This window comes from Metopolophium dirhodum, chromosome 7 (assembly GCF_019925205.1).
Source record: "Metopolophium dirhodum isolate CAU chromosome 7, ASM1992520v1, whole genome shotgun sequence".
In the NCBI taxonomy this organism is placed as follows: Eukaryota; Metazoa; Arthropoda; class Insecta; order Hemiptera; family Aphididae; genus Metopolophium; species Metopolophium dirhodum.
Genome location: NC_083566.1, coordinates 37868430 through 37885219, shown reverse-complemented (window position 1 = coordinate 37885219; position 16790 = coordinate 37868430). Strand labels below are relative to the sequence as shown.

Here is a 16790-nt window from a genome sequence, read left to right as displayed (position 1 = left end):
TTGTAAAGATTTTGGTGCTTTATTTAAAAGTATAATATTACGTCTAAGTGGTACTTTTATTTTATGCTGTGTAAGTATTTTATCTCAAGTTGCAAATTTCAAATGTTTTATCAATAACATTTTTTAGAAATTGTAGTTATTTAGCTAATAAAATAAATAAACGTAACATGTGACGTTATATTAACATTGTTAAATTAATGTAATGTTTTTATAATATAATATACTTTACTTTGTTATGTAAGGTTGTTTAATTACTATACATTTTAGTTTAAATACGTAATTAACTATAATATTAGTCAAAAAATAATCTTATATTTTTACTTAAAAATCTGGTACGTATACGTAAATTTTTATTATTTTAAAACCATAGATATATAAAACTAGAAATTAAAAATTAAAATCAAGTTTTTTGGATAATTTTTAATTATATAATTTTAATAATAATCTTTGCAGGAACATATTATTATACTTAAATACTCAAACCTACTCAATACTACATAATATTATTATTTGTGAAACCTATGTTATAATATTCATTGATTTTATATTACTCATTACCTATTGGCTATTAGTTTAGTTTGAGTTTGTTTTATGAACAAAAAGAAAAATCTTCTGACATTGCTTAACTAGACGCAGAATAATAGAGTATTATTATTTTTAATTTAATCAATAAAATCATTTTTTCTAAAAAAAAACGAATATAGTGAAATATGATGTAATATATTATATACAATCAACCTAACAATTACAATACAACTATTAGAATTTACTCATTTTTCAAATAACTAAACGGTGACCTATACTATACATATTTATGAATTAAAAATTACATAATTAATTATGATTTGTTTTTATTATATGTACGATTTTATGTAGGTATTTGTTGGTTAAATTATTTATCATTGGTTACTGCAGCAATTCCGATGACCTATAAATAATCAGTAAGTAAGTACCTGATAATAATATTATTATTACAAATAAAAACTAAAAATCATCTTAGTTATTAATCAAATATATAAAATTATAAATCATAAATATAAAATATATTGTTGGAAATAGAACAAATATCCCGATCGATAAGATCCAATGCAACGTATGGTGCCAAGAGAATATTAACCAAGAGTGATTTAAAAATATTTACGTTTAATTGAATCTTTTCCAAATCGTCTTCAGATGTATTTATATAATCATTTATTTGCTTTTATATGTATAAAAAAAAATAATAAAATAAATAAAAAGTATAAAAATTAGATCATTTAAATGTGTCTTGGCAATTTTGGAAATTTCTTCAACATTTTACTAGTGTTTAAAATAATTCATGACACCAATAAGTTCAGTATTTACTAAAATAACGGTATGCATTATTATATTCTGGATCCTTGAAAAAACTGGCTTCTATTGTTTATTCGTAACTATTATTTCTACGTCAAGGTTATCTAATATAATTTATCATTGGTACACCATAAATGATAATATAGATTAAATACAGTTTCCTATTATGACTAGTAATAATAATATATACCTATTAAAACAAGTAATTTAATTTTGAGTTGTAGGTATATCTACTTATTATAATAGTAGATTAATAGTAGATTATTAAATATGATAAGTACACAATTACTCAAACACAACATTAGTAGTTACTCTAATATAATATGAAAAAATCATGAGTTAATCAGGAAGTTAAATCAACAAGTTAAACATTTTATAAACAGTTATATTTTAAGGAACAATAATTTTAATTACGTTTACAGAATAATGATTGAAATATTGAAAATGTATTGACGATTATAATATGCTACGTTTTCATAATAAAACACGAATACATTAAAGATTTCATTATTATTCTTAAAATAAAACTTTTTTTTTAACTTTATACAACTTGCCAGACAACATTAATCATGGAAATCCAAGCCAAACAAAAATATATTACTATTTTCACTTTTCTTTACCTATAATAATAATTGTTAAAAATTAAATAAGACATAATGATCGGCGACTTTTAATCATGAAAACCGTTATAAGAATGAACTATTGTGGAATTTGTAAGACCGTCTGTAGTACAGATAAGTACAGTCGAGTCCTGATAATTCGAAAATATAATTAACTCAAATTTTGTTATTGCCCCTTAAAAATTCCCATAAGTACACACAATGCTGATACACCTCAATGTTAAATAACTCGAATATTATGCAAGTCGAATTAATTTCGAAATTTTAACCATCGATACTTGCATATACTTTTATAAACATTAAGTATTTTCGTTATGTATTTTCTTATGTTTAATGCAATTAATATTTAATTCCACGTTTTTGCTTTCAAATAGATATCTATCTAAATAAAAACTTCTTAAATCTAAAAAAAAACAATTGCAATCAATAAACTATGACATCGTAAGTATTTTTTTTATGCCATACATAATTATATAAATGCACTGATAAATGTAGCAAAATCTATTTGTTTGATTAACAACTACAAATTAAATTAAGTACCTATCTATTTATCATATCTTATTATTGACTTATAGAATATTTAATTTGACATTTACAAATAGTAAATCAAATGAGAGATGATGCAATGTTATTAAAATCAAAATTCGTATTAGCAATCTGTATTGCATATTTGCATATACAAAGTACCTATACCTACTTTTTAATAACTAGTTTCATATTATAATGATATTGCAAATCGACAACCATTTTAATTTGTAGAAATTTCGATTAATTTTTATTTTAGTACACATCTATAATTTCCCTACGACATTATTGTTCTTCATCAATATACCTCCTATTTTGATAGGTCACACGGTTTTCTATTTATAGTCTATATACAGCCTGGCAAACAATAAATTGAAAAAAAAAATCACCCACTACTTGTTTTGAGGGTTTTAAAAGTAAAAATACATTTATCGTTTTGCTCAGATTATACAATAATATTATACACTATAAAATCTATGTCCGCTTTGAAACTACATATTATTTAAGTTACATAATAAAATATAGTAAATTAAAGTAAATAGGTACTAAAACTTGTATAACTCAGTTATTTAGAAGATTTATTTTCAGATTCAGAGATTATTTATAATTCATCAGCTAATAAAATTTTTAGTTTAATTTACAACAAGACAGACCAAATATTTACATCAACTTTTTCTTCAAAAATAAAAAAATTTACGATTATAATGACGTTTATCTTAGTTTTGCTCATTCCAGATTGTACCATATGGGCCGTACTCCTAAAATTTATAGTTCTCGTTCAGGGGAATAATCATTTTTAATGTTTTAACCAAAATACTTTAAATACCTATTACATCTACCAACTATAATACCTAGTCATAAATCGCATATAAAAAAAAACGCTATTTATAAACCTAATAGTTATAAGGTAAAATAATCACATAATTACCTAGTATACTTCGCTTGGATAGTTGGATTGTCGACAGGTAAGTTAGTAGGTAGACACCTACTTTATGTCTCGATTTGTTTTGCATTGTGATTATAAATCTCTGTTGAATCGGAAAATATGTAGGTGTGTGCTTAGTGTGCAAGAAGAAAACTTTGAAATATAATTTGCAGAAGGTACCTACGTAAGTACCCATCATGTAAACAAGGTATTTGGTATACACAATATATTTAAATATATTTATATATAAATACTATAGTCTATAGGTACCTTACTACCTATTCATATAATATTAGGTCTGTATATAAATAAAATAAAATATCTTATTAAAATAATCGTTGTATCAGGATTTGAAAACATTAAGTTTATAGAAGATACTATAATATGTTTATAGATCCTACATAAAAATGTTATTGGGTGGAAACTAAATTATTGAAATCTGTCATATATTTTAGCTGGAACAAGTGAAACCACAGTTGTATGGATTATTATTATTTTTTTAATTGAAATATTAATTTAATTGTTAAAAAATATGGACTTATATGATACAAATCAATATATAAAATACAAATTTAATATTTATTTTTATATAAATAAAATCCACTCCACGTGGAAATTAATATGATCAGTGAATCCCGAAAGTACCACACTCGTATACACACAACAGTGTAAAAGTATAAACTCTTTCAAGTTATAGTATAGGTATATTAAAAAAAAAAAAAAAAACAATAATAATAATAATAACAACTTTGAAGCGTACCAAAGTATATATTATTTTAAGCCTTTCGAGCCGCACGCAGACTTAATAATATCAATTAACACGGTAACGCGGCACAGGCGTATTATATTTATTATTATTATTTTCATGTACAGGTGACGACGTTTCAATGAAAAATGGCCTATGCCTACAACAGCAAGCACATAACTTCGCGTGCGGCCGTGCGTCGATACGCATCCGCCGTGTGAGATTATTAAGACAAGACGTGTCCGTACCTTTCTATCTATGTGTTATATTATCTCGTGTCTTGGCATCGAACGGTGTTCGCCGTGTGTGTGTATCGTAATGGGCGCGAGTACGGAACACACTAAGTTTGACCGAGGGCTGGGTTTAAAAATAATTTATAACGTTCTTGAAGTCACGTTGTCATCTTTCGTTTCTCGTCTGCGGTCGCTTTTTTTGGCAGTTCAATAACAGCCGCTGCCGCCGTCGCACTGCGCACTCGACGTTGTGTGTCGCAGCCGCCAGTCGTGTACTGTGTCATTAATATAATTGTTTTCGTTCCGATTGTTTTGCGTTTTGCTGTAAATATGTTCTGATTTCGGATACGATGATAGTGCGCTGGTGTTTGTAAAACTCCAACGATGTCGTGTTACTGTCCGAATTGGATGAACGAGAGCCCGTTGGAAGTGCCCATCAACCTCGATCATCAATCGGATCTACTTAAGGTCCGTAATAAAAATAGCACAGACCTATTATAATTATAGAAGAGTCGCTGTGGTAGAGTAGGTAGTGATAAGGTTTCGTTGTCCGCTGTAGCAGGAACCTACGTATGCATTTTTACTAATACACTCGAGATGAAGTCAAATTGATTGTCTGAATAGTGACGATAAAAAAAATTGTCTGGTAATAATATTTATTGAATCATAATAAATTTCAAAACAAAAACCAAATAGTAGATTTGGACGAAGGTGTCCCAAAAAGCAAGCTTGTGAAAGGGACCAGTGAGTTAAAAAACAGTTAAACAATAGAAATTGAACATAATTTAAAACAATACTAAACATATAATATGCAAAATGGTATCCTTATAAAATGATTAATATCATACTAAAATAATTAAGAAAGCCGTAAAAGCAGTGAGTTTAATAAGAAATAAAAAAAATAAATATTATTATATTGTGTATCGTAAGTAGTAAGAACCAACCATTACCACACTATCGCTGCATAAAAAAGAATTTAAAAAAATATCAATCCTAATAATGTTTTGGAAAATTGCAGAAAATGTTTTTACAATGTTTTCGATTATGGTCAATTTTCATATTCAGGTCGTGAGTTTAAAAATACATCTAGACATTACGTGGACTTAATGACTACTAATAGTCGACAATATTGAGATCGAGATAGCTATTTCGGGAGAATGAGGAGCTACGAGCCACCACGCGCTCGTTAAATTATGTTTACTTATACACCTATGCCAAACAATATTTTTTTGATTCGACGTATACGTACTCTGTGTATAAACACATCCTTCATCATCCACAGCAAAATATATTCGATATACTTATCGTTTAGGTGATTTAGCTATATAATTCATGATGCGTAATAGTATTCGTTTTAGTTGAAATATAATCCATCAAAATATGGTATTATAGATTTATGTATAGGTATTCTAATAAGTTTTACCGTGAACAATAATATTTCGGTAACGCAAATGTTTTGATAAATATTGAAATAGGTTGTATCAGGTAATTGTACTTGTCTTAGTAGATAATTTAAGTTAGATACCAACTATTTTTATAAAACTATTCAAGAACAAACACAAACACTTAGAAAATATTAAAATAAAAATACTTACATATTTAATAATATTATTTTCAATTTTACAATCACTTTTTTTTTACAATGTCTCGGACCTGTACTCTTACGATAACAGTGTTGGCGACAGTAAACAAAATACAAATCTCGATACAAATTGTATAAATGTTCGGAAAAATATCGTTAACTATTACTATTTACTACTATTATTATTTCCCTACTTGTATAGGTATTAGGTACATTTGTAGAACGCCGTTTGCCTCTGTCCGTCCATTATATATTTATATTATTTTCATTAATAACTTGTAATATTGTAATGTACACAAAACCGGTGTCTCTTAGCCGTCAATTTGTAGTTTCCAATTGAAAAGGTCACAATATAATATATAGGTATACTGATATTATAAGCGTCGACGATAATAGTCAACAATGGTGTTTCTCTTTCACTTTTACTTTAGGAGGATATGTTAAATATAAAATTAAAAAATTTCAATGGTATTACTTCTGACTAGAAAAAAAAATAATATTGATAATTTATTGAAACATAAACAATAAAATATTTAAATAAAACTTAACAAATTTATCCAAGGCTGTATTTAAAATACTTTCAAAATACTTTTTTTAAAAGTACCTATATAAATACATTTATTCAAACTGTTTTTACAGTAACTATGATTCTATCTCATGAAACTCTGAATAAAAATATAAAGTAAATATAATATTTATACTATAATAACTAAAAAGCTGGCAAGTGGGTAGGTAACGATAAACGATTTGTTGTACAGCAGTTAGGTATATGGTGTTAAATTTGAATTCAATGATGTAATATCATTTGCAGTATACGTACAACGATTCTGAGCGAAGACGGTTTGTCAGCCTGTTTCCTAGGATATATTATATTAATACTGTATTTTTAATACGGTAGCCGGTAAGTTGAATTAATATTATTTGTTTATTATCATATTGGTATAAAATAATATACTTTAGGAGTTTCGTCTTTCAAGTACCTACGAAAAAGATTTTTAAATTATAACACAAAACTAAAATAAATTGTTGTTCTTCGTTAAAATATCTAATTTCATCCAAACTTGAACTTCAAAAAACTAAAAAAAAAAAGTGTACCTATAAATTTCAATTTATGGTTACAGTATGAACTACGTACGTTGGAACCTTGTTTTACATTTTTAATCTTTAGCTATACAAATTTAACATTTTACACATTTTAAATTTGATACATTTTGTTGAAATTTGAACTTTAAATGCTTATATAGAAAAAATCTTGACTATGTATTTCTTATATTTTTAAACTGATTTTGTAACAATGTGTGAGCATTACTTATTCAAGCTTTTTGACCCAACAAATAACATTTTATTGACATTTGTAGAAAACAAAAATAGGTAAAAAAATTGATTATGTCCGTAAACAACTCAAAACGAACTTACGAACACCACTAAAAACAGATTACGAGGAATCTTGTATTATATTTTTATGTTTGACCAATCAAAAATTTTTTTATCAACATTGATTTTAAAAAGAGTTGGTAATAATTGAAAATTGCATAAAAATAGCTCAACATGAGTAAAAATATTTTGAAAATTGTATGATGTATAGAGAAAATGATAATATAAATATTCAATGAAAATTATAAATATAAAGTTACAATTACGGGAAAAATAAGCTATTTTTTGTATCACCTCTTTTAATAATTACCATAAATTATATAATATATTATATAGTAGTATACTATTATTATCTATAAAGGTACTTTTCCCGTGCAGCGTCAAAACAGCACGGCGTTTATATACGACGACCATGTTCCAGACTCACATCTAGACGCTGCAGGGAATACGTACTTCTATATTATATGACGTAGGTATGTAATATGTATATATTACTATAGTCTATAATACATAAACAAATGTTATGTATTACCTAAAACTTACAAGAGATTTTTTTTTAATTCAACCTGATTTTATATATAGGTACCTAATGGTTAATACGAACACTGAAGTACAACTACTCACAAAATATCACTATAACCAAAAATTTTAAAAAATAATAAATAACAATAAAATGGTACCTACTTACCCATACTATACTAATTTAAAATGACTAAAAGATATTGGAATTTTTTGCTGATTTTACGAAATATCTGGAAATATTTTTATATTTTTAAATATGTGTCCTCATACGATTCAAATAAAATTGAATTAAAAGTAGTGTTTGAAATCTGAATTTCTCAAATTACTTTATAGTTATAACAAACAAATTATTCTGCACGTTAGATATATAATAAAAATATGTATTTTTCAATATAAAACATTTTAAATACTCTGGTATTTTATCATAATATTATGTATACCTAGTATCATTAGTCTCGAATAAAGAAAACAATCACTAATCAGTACAGCGGAGTAGGATTGCGCGCGTTTTACCTTTATAAGGGTATACGATTGCGCGCAGTGCCAGAATGACAAACATGATTTTGACTATTCAAAAGCGTACGATTGCGCGTGAAATTGGATGCGACATTGCCAAATTACAGTTATTTCGTAATTAATTTTTATATTTAAATACAGATACAAATACATCCATTTAGGAAGTTTTTTTAATACATTTACTCAAATACTTATTATTATAAAAAAAAATATCGTTAAATATACGTAAATAACACAAAATAAAACAAACACTTTACGTAAACACGCAGTCAAAGTCATAAAAGCAAATAATTATTGTCATAAAAAATTGTTTTTTATATATAAAATATTTTAGGTAATATATATATACATTTATTTTGTGAATTGATGAAACTATATAAGTATAGGTAACTAAAACTGTTTCAAAATTTAACAAATATTGAAGGAGAATAGAATTAATAAATTGTATAATTATTTATAAACCATAATAGTAGGTCATTAAAAAATATCTAAATATATTTTAATTTAAACAATAATAAAATATTGATTTTGGGTATATCGAAAATAAACTAAATTTGACAGTTGTTATTAATTAAACAATTTGCCAAAGAATCATAAACAAGTCTTAATAGGTCAATCGAATTAAAAATGGGCACTCCAGACTATTCACAATGTCATAGCCTACCTATTTTTGTTTATTTTTAAGTTTTTGTAGCAAAATAATCAGGCATTTTCGGATTTTTCTATTATTGATTCGAATAGTTATCTAATACCAACTCTCAATCATTTGTGAAACTTAATCAAAATATATATTTATTTTTAGGGACCAGAAATTGTGCACGTTTCAAAATTTTACAAAGAAGGCATAGAAGGAAAATTTTTAAGCAATATAGCACCAGATGCTAGGACCTTGTACGAGACGTTTCGGAAAGGCGCAAAAGTTTCAAGTGATATATATTATTGTCCATAATTCGCAATGTATTATAAACTAACTAATTTCTTTTGTATTTTTAGACAATGGGAAGTGCCTAGGCTGGCGTGAAAATATCAGTAAACCATTTCAATGGATTCATTACAACGAGACATTACTTCGAGCTCGAAATTTTGGTTCAGGTCTATTAGGTCTTGGTTTTCCGAAAGCTAACCAGATTTTCATCGGAATATTTAGTCAAAACTGTCCCGAATGGATTTTAACAGAACAAGCGGCTTATTGTTTTTCTATGGTGGTTGTACCACTTTACGATACATTGGGCCCAGAAGCTTGTTCATTCATTATAAACCAAGGTATTGTTAGTATTATTATGTATTTCGTGTGGAATTATGTGAATACAGTGAGTCAATTACCGTTAATATGGATAAGGGGGGTTGGATATGGTTAATCGTCTGACGTGGTACCTATATGTGATAACTTAGCGGAAATATCAGTGGTGGTGGTCGACACGGACGATAAATGCAATCAGCTATTGGATAGATCGCCAAAGTGTCTTCGGCGGATAATTGTCATCCGCGGTGCCCGACCATCGACTAGCCAGAAAGCCAAGAACCGTGGTGTAGAATTATTGACTTTCGAAGAAGTGGAAAAAGCTGGAGCATCTAAAACGTATCCAGAACAGGTAAACATTTAAATAATTAAACTTTAATTACGATGTATTTATCATAAATCAATCATTTATATCATAATATATCATATCATATCATAAATCATTTTCTACGATGAGATAATTTTTAAAATATATTTTATTTTGGTTTTTATTCATTTTTATGTATGGAACAATTTTTGTTTTGAGGTAAAAATGAATAAAAGGTGAGGAATAAGTTTTTTATATGTTATAATTAAATAAAACATGATATTTTCTCAGTACACAAAAAAAAAGACATAAATGGAATATATTGAATCATGGATATGTTTTTGAAATTTAATTTTATAAAGTACCTATGCACAATCTATTTAAATAAACAAATATTTCCATACCAAATTGATATCAATCAGAAAAAAAATGATGTGTACCTTGTAGCAAAAACATATTCACAATATTCATGTTAAAATATTGAAAATATACAGTCATAATAATTCTTTTTTATAAGACTTAAAAGTTTCAATTTTTACGAAATTCTTCAAGTTACAAAATAATTTTTTTTTGGGCGTAAATAGTACAGTGATTTGCCAGGGGTGCAACTAAACCTAAATATGTATTTATGTTGGAAGGTATTCAAATAAACGACCCAAATAAAAAAAACTTATTATATTTGTATACTGTATATACCTAGTTTGTTTGATCTGTTTTCTGAATTAGTGAATTACTGAAACCAATTCTAGTTACAATAACTAATTAGGAGTACAAATTAAAAATTGAAAAAAATTTCTTTTTTTTTCTCAAACTAAAAATATTATATTTATAAAAAAACACGTAGGCACACGTATTGATCATTAACCCAATAATACGTATATTTAAAATCTAAAAACAAATTAAATATCTTAACACATTGACGGACAATCATAAAAAAGTACCGCTGTAGCAGTATGTTTGTTTGGTGATGTCAGGGGACACTTTTGAATTCATATGTAATAGTACTGCTATAGCAGTTCTCAAAAACCGACCAGAAATGGACACTACTGCTACAGCAGTGGTTTTTTCAATGGTATCATATGAGAGACCAAGTTTACTGTCCATATACATCATAAAGTGACATTGGTCACTGACAAAATAAAGCAAATATAATTTTAAAAAAATATTGATTATTTTTTTTATAAAATCGATTGACAAAATTGATTAACTTAGGCATGCTTTTTATAATTACTTATAATCCACACTGTCCGTCAATGTGTTAAATTTCTTCTCTGAAAATATAACAACAGAGTTTAATTATTATATATATATTATATATCAGATCTGACATTTTGACTCGAATTAGACTGTACACATAATTTACTTGTCTATAAATAGCCCCCAAAACCTACTGATTTGTGCACAATATGCTACACTTCGGGCACCACGGGATTGCCCAAAGGAGTGATGCTGACCCACGGCAACGTAGTGGCAGCTGTCAGTGCCGTCCTAGTACAACTTTCCCAATACAGGCCGAGCGTGGGTGACGTGATGATCTCGTACTTGCCTTTAGCACACATGTTGGAAAGGTGTTGTGAAGTAGGTATACAATGAATACTTGAACGACTCGCACGTCCCGTCTAACTTCGATAATGTTCGTGCCCACAGAACGGCATGTATTTGGTCGGCGGTTCGGTCGGTTTTTACAGTGGAAATATCAAGTTTCTATTTGAAGATATGAAGGTGTTGAAGCCGACGATTATGCCCAGTGTCCCTCGTCTGCTTAACAGAATCTACGAGACGGAAATGGCGAACATTGTTCCGCAGTTTTTCAAACGCGTCATGTTCAACATGGCGCTCCGGTCGAAAGAAAACGAAATTAAAAAGTTTGGTTTGTCTCCTAATTCTATTATCGTTCAAATGACCTAGTCGCTTTACTCTGTGCTTGTTTTTTTTTCTAGAGGCATCATCCGGAAGAACAGTATCTGGGACCGGTTGGTGTTCGGTGCTTTGCAGAGGAACATGGGCGGACGCCTGAGACTGATGATCACTGGCTCGGCACCGTTGGCCGGTAATGTTTTGACTTTCATGAGATGTGCACTTGGATGTATAGTGAGTTAAGCCGACTAAAAAAATATTTTCGTTTATCACGTGTTATATTAACAATTAGCGTACCTATGTTATTGTGTCCACCAGGTGGTAGAGGGATACGGCCAAACCGAGTGTACGGCGCCCATAACGTTGTCGATCCAAGGCGATATGCACACAGAGCACGTAGGACCGCCAATAGCTTGTAACTTAGTTAAACTAGCTGACGTGCCGGAAATGGAATATTACGCGACGTCTAACCAAGGTGAAATTTGCGTAAAAGGGTCTAACATTTTTCAAGGGTACTTTAAAGATCCTGATGCCGTTTCGTTTGACGATCACGGGTGGCATCATACTGGAGACATTGGAATGTGGCTTTCTGTGAGTGTCAAAGATACATTATATATTCATAAGTTATTTATCTTTTATTCTTAATGTACCTATGTATTTATTTATGGGAAGTTTGTAATAACTAATAATTAATAGGCAACTATTATTTATTTAATAATAAGCATTATTTTTTTGTTTTCAGAACGGCACACTTAAAATAATCGATCGCAAGAGACATATATTTAAACTCTCTCAAGGCGAATATATTGTTCCAGAAAAGATCGAAACAATTTATCATAAAAGTCAGTATGTGCAACAAGTATTTGTCCACGGAGAATCGTTAAAGGTAATTTATATTAGTTGTTAACCACTATTTAAATGTTTTTCGAAAGCAAATTAAAACTTAGAGTAACTTAAAGCAATAATAAAATTTACTTTTTATAGGTACCTAGTATAATTGCATAATAGCTAAAAATATTTTCGTATATAACTTATTTTATAATTATAAGATTCGGCGTATACATATACGCTACTACTTACGCTATTAACACAATTAGTAAAATTAAATTAAAGCTGTTTTTATTACTTATTTTTAAATGTATTTAATACCTAAGTAATTAATATTTTATAAGCATTTTGGCGGATTTAACTGTCGTTTAGTCAGCAATTGCCAACGTGGCTCCCACGTAAATTTGCCATTTGGTAACCTAAATTACAGCGAAAAGATTTTACAAAATGTATATGCCACGACTTACGGATACGTTGTGCACGAGGACCCTCTTATGTTTGTTCTGACAATAATCTTAATCTTAAATCCACTGCTACTATAATAATATTAATTGTCGCATGTTATATTTAAACTGTTTTTAAAACTATATTTTTTATAATAGTATTTTTTTTATGTATGGTTATAGTGGATTTACTTCCAAATTTATAAAATTAAATATAATATAATTTCATGATTCGTGGTAAATAAGTGCTAAATCATAATTGTGCAAAGCTATTAAAATAACTTTTATTTAATAATTGAATCTACCTAGTCCTATTCTACTTATAATCTAGGTACCTTTTATGATTTTTATGAGTTTCTATGATTTTTAAAAGTTGAATTATTTGTATGATAATTTGAATAGCCGTGTACTAAAATTATTATGTTTATTATTTAGAACAAATTATATGTTAAAATACAAATATTTAAGTTTAATTTATCATATAATTGGCTATCTTCCAACTCAGTAAAATACTAAAATGTAAATGTTTATAGCATGCTATAGTGTAAAAGTCTAAAGAATATTTAAACTTTTAAGTGTAAATAATAACATAATTGTCTTTTAAGAATTAAAACATTACTTTTAAGTCTGTATGAGTTCAACCAACTGACATTTTATTAAATAGCTGTTTTAATTAATTAAAAATATGAACGGTTTAAAGACAAAAATCGAAACTTGCTATAAAAAAGTGGGCAGTAATACAAAAATAATGATATGAATATTTTTAGATCTATTTAAAAATATTTTTAAGCATTTTAGTCGTCTTAACTAGCCAATATTTTTATACAGGGTTAATAAATGATGTTATCTATCACAATATTATAGTATAATAATAATATATGTATAGTAATTACCTACTAATTATACAACTTTCTAAAAAATATAAAAAATATAAAAAATTATTTATAAAAATATAAATATAAAAAATATCTCGTCTAAGGTTACATTAAAATAATTTTATATTTGAGTGCAAGGATACTTAACGTTATTTTTATGGTTTTACCGTTTTAGTCGTGCATCATAGCCATAGTGGTTCCAATGGTGGACGTTATTAAAACTTGGGCGCAAGATAATGGCATATCCGGTACTCTGTCAGTGTTGTGCGCGAACCCCGAGGTCAAAAAGCTCATTATGGATGACATGACGGCTTGGGGGAAAGACGGTGGTCTTAAGTCATTCGAACAAGTACTGTTTTATTCGTTATCATAATATTATTAAATATTATATTATTTTATTTATTATTCTTAGTTCTTACAACGTTTGATTATTATTATTTATTTATCACTTATCAGTGTGCGTAATGTGTATTGTTTATACTGTATAAAGGTACGTAAATTAGTCCAACCAATCTTTTAATCGTAAACGTATTATTTTGTTTAAGGTGAAAGACGTATATCTACACCCGGACCCTTTTTCTGTGCAAAATGGACTGTTGACGCCTACGTTCAAAATGAAACGTCCCCAGGTTAGGTCGTACTTCGCACCGCAGATCGAAGACATGTACATGAAGTTGAAATGAACGGATACATAATATAATAATATATACATTATACATACAATACGAATGACAATGTTAAATACAATAATATGTACATGCCTGTTGTATTGGATGCGATATTCTTCTCTATTTCTGTCGTACGCGTGTATAATGATAATATCAGTATTATAATAGGTATATAATATAGATATTGATAATACGATTTCTTCTGCCCCGCGATGGCAATAATAATAATATGTTAAACATGATATAGGTATTTCTGTAAAACGTGTAATAAAAACTTTTCTGAAGATCAAAACTCATTGTTATTTACTATTATTATAGACACTATCATGTTGGTAACCTATTATTATTTAATTCGTACACCAATTTTTTTCCGCATTAAAACTATGTAATCATATAGGTACTATAATTTCTTCCATCCATATCTCGCATAATAATTATTATTTTTATCATTCGGCCAATACTAAAATAAATTCATGATTAAGATACAAACAATACAAAAATAAAAAAACTGTATCAGTTTATTTATACAATAATAATTACAAATATGTATTTAACTAGGTAGGTAGGTACCTACTTATTTATAGTTTATATTACATACGTGAGACTTTTAATTTACTATTTACAGCAGTTCATCGATCAAAACGTCAAAGTTTACTAATGATTCTGGTGATGGATTTTTATCCCACCGGCAGTTTGGGATTCCTATAAAAATTATTATTAGATTATAAAATTATTAGTAATAGTTATGGTTTATAAACGTAGTGTGTAACCACTAAAGAAGTTTGACGTTAAGGGGATTCCATACCGTGATTTTCTGTTTTTGTTTAACACACGCGCAATATAGGATTTTTGACGGATTCTTTGCCAAACATATCAATTGATCTAATGAAGTGATGAGAATTCTGAAAACAGATTTGAATTCGTCGTCAAGTCTACTTGAAATCGACTTTCCCACAATTTTGATTTTAGATTCTGAGCGAAACGATGAATGTATTGATTTTACAATGATGTGTGTTTTTTTTTTATTTTTATTTTTATTTTTGTTTCTGTCATCACCCTTTAGGACAGTAAAAGTGCTTGGATTTTCTTCAATAGTAACTTTTCTGATAGGAAAGTGAATCTAGTTGGTACTTTGGGGGGGTCAAAAATAACAATTTTTTTAGTTTTTTTTTCTATAAATATCAATAAAATTTTATCTGTTGAGTAAAAAAGCTTGAAAATTTAATAGAAGGCTCCTAGGTTATTGTTTCAAAGGCAGATGAAAAAAATTAAAAATCCTTAGTCACAGTTTTTATTTATAAGCATTTAAAGTTCAAATTTTGACAAAATACAGAAAAATCACGAAAATTAGCAAACTATTTTGAGTTGAGAATTCATAAAAATTTTTTTTTTTAAATCTAAGATTTGAATATGTAATATAAGATTACTCATAAGTTTGTCTACCTTTATCAAAAAAAAAATGTCTACAAGAGACTTAAATTAAATTTTTATGAGCGTCTGAAATTTATATTTTTACAACATTTGATATTCACTCGATTTCTTATGTAACAATTTTCTTATTTTATTGTAATTAAAAAACGAATGACTGTAGATACTTGAAAATTTCACTGAATGTTTATATTAGCATTTTCTATACACGATAAAATTTTGAAAATATTTTGACTCTTTTTGAGCTGTTTACGGACGTTGTCAGTTTTCAATTTTTTTAGTTTTTTTTTCTATAAATATCAATAAAATTTTATTTGTTGGGTAAAAAAGCGTGAAAATTTAATATAAGGCTCCACGTAAATAGGTTATATATAAATTACATTATTCACAATAATATCATCAAATATACTTGGTAATATCATAGGCTGACTGACCGTTTTCGCTCAGAATCGTTTTTTTCTTATACAATGATATTATATCATTGAATTCAAATTTAACACCATTCATTACAGTGACCCACTTGTAACCTATTGTACAGCAGAGTGACATCCACTTATCCACCTTTTTTTGATTTTAGCTTCTCCAAAAATTTAAATACAAAAATGTTTAAATACTCTTTTTTAATATGACGTTTTCTGGAATTTGGGAGATAATATCAAAAATGTTGGAAAGTCGATTTCAAGTAGACTTGACGACGAATTCAAATCTGTTTTCAGAATTCTTATCGCTTCAATAGATCAATTGGAATGTTTGGCAAAAAACACGTCTAA

The 16790-nt window shown here is 27.7% G+C and overlaps 1 protein-coding gene across 1 annotated transcript; it reads left to right on the top strand.

Annotated features, from left to right (window-relative positions):
* The first annotated feature begins 4576 nt into the window (after positions 1–4576).
* On the top strand, positions 4577–14885 carry LOC132948932 (long-chain-fatty-acid--CoA ligase 5). Its single transcript, XM_061019630.1, has 11 exons — positions 4577–4848; positions 9177–9300; positions 9368–9637; positions 9767–9966; positions 11299–11499; positions 11569–11786; positions 11862–12012; positions 12097–12369; positions 12521–12664; positions 14100–14273; positions 14470–14885. Exons 1-11 carry the CDS (start codon positions 4765–4767, stop codon positions 14605–14607), a joined length of 1977 nt encoding a protein of 658 aa, XP_060875613.1. The 5' UTR covers positions 4577–4764; the 3' UTR covers positions 14608–14885.
* The last annotated feature ends 1905 nt before the right edge of the window (positions 14886–16790 follow it).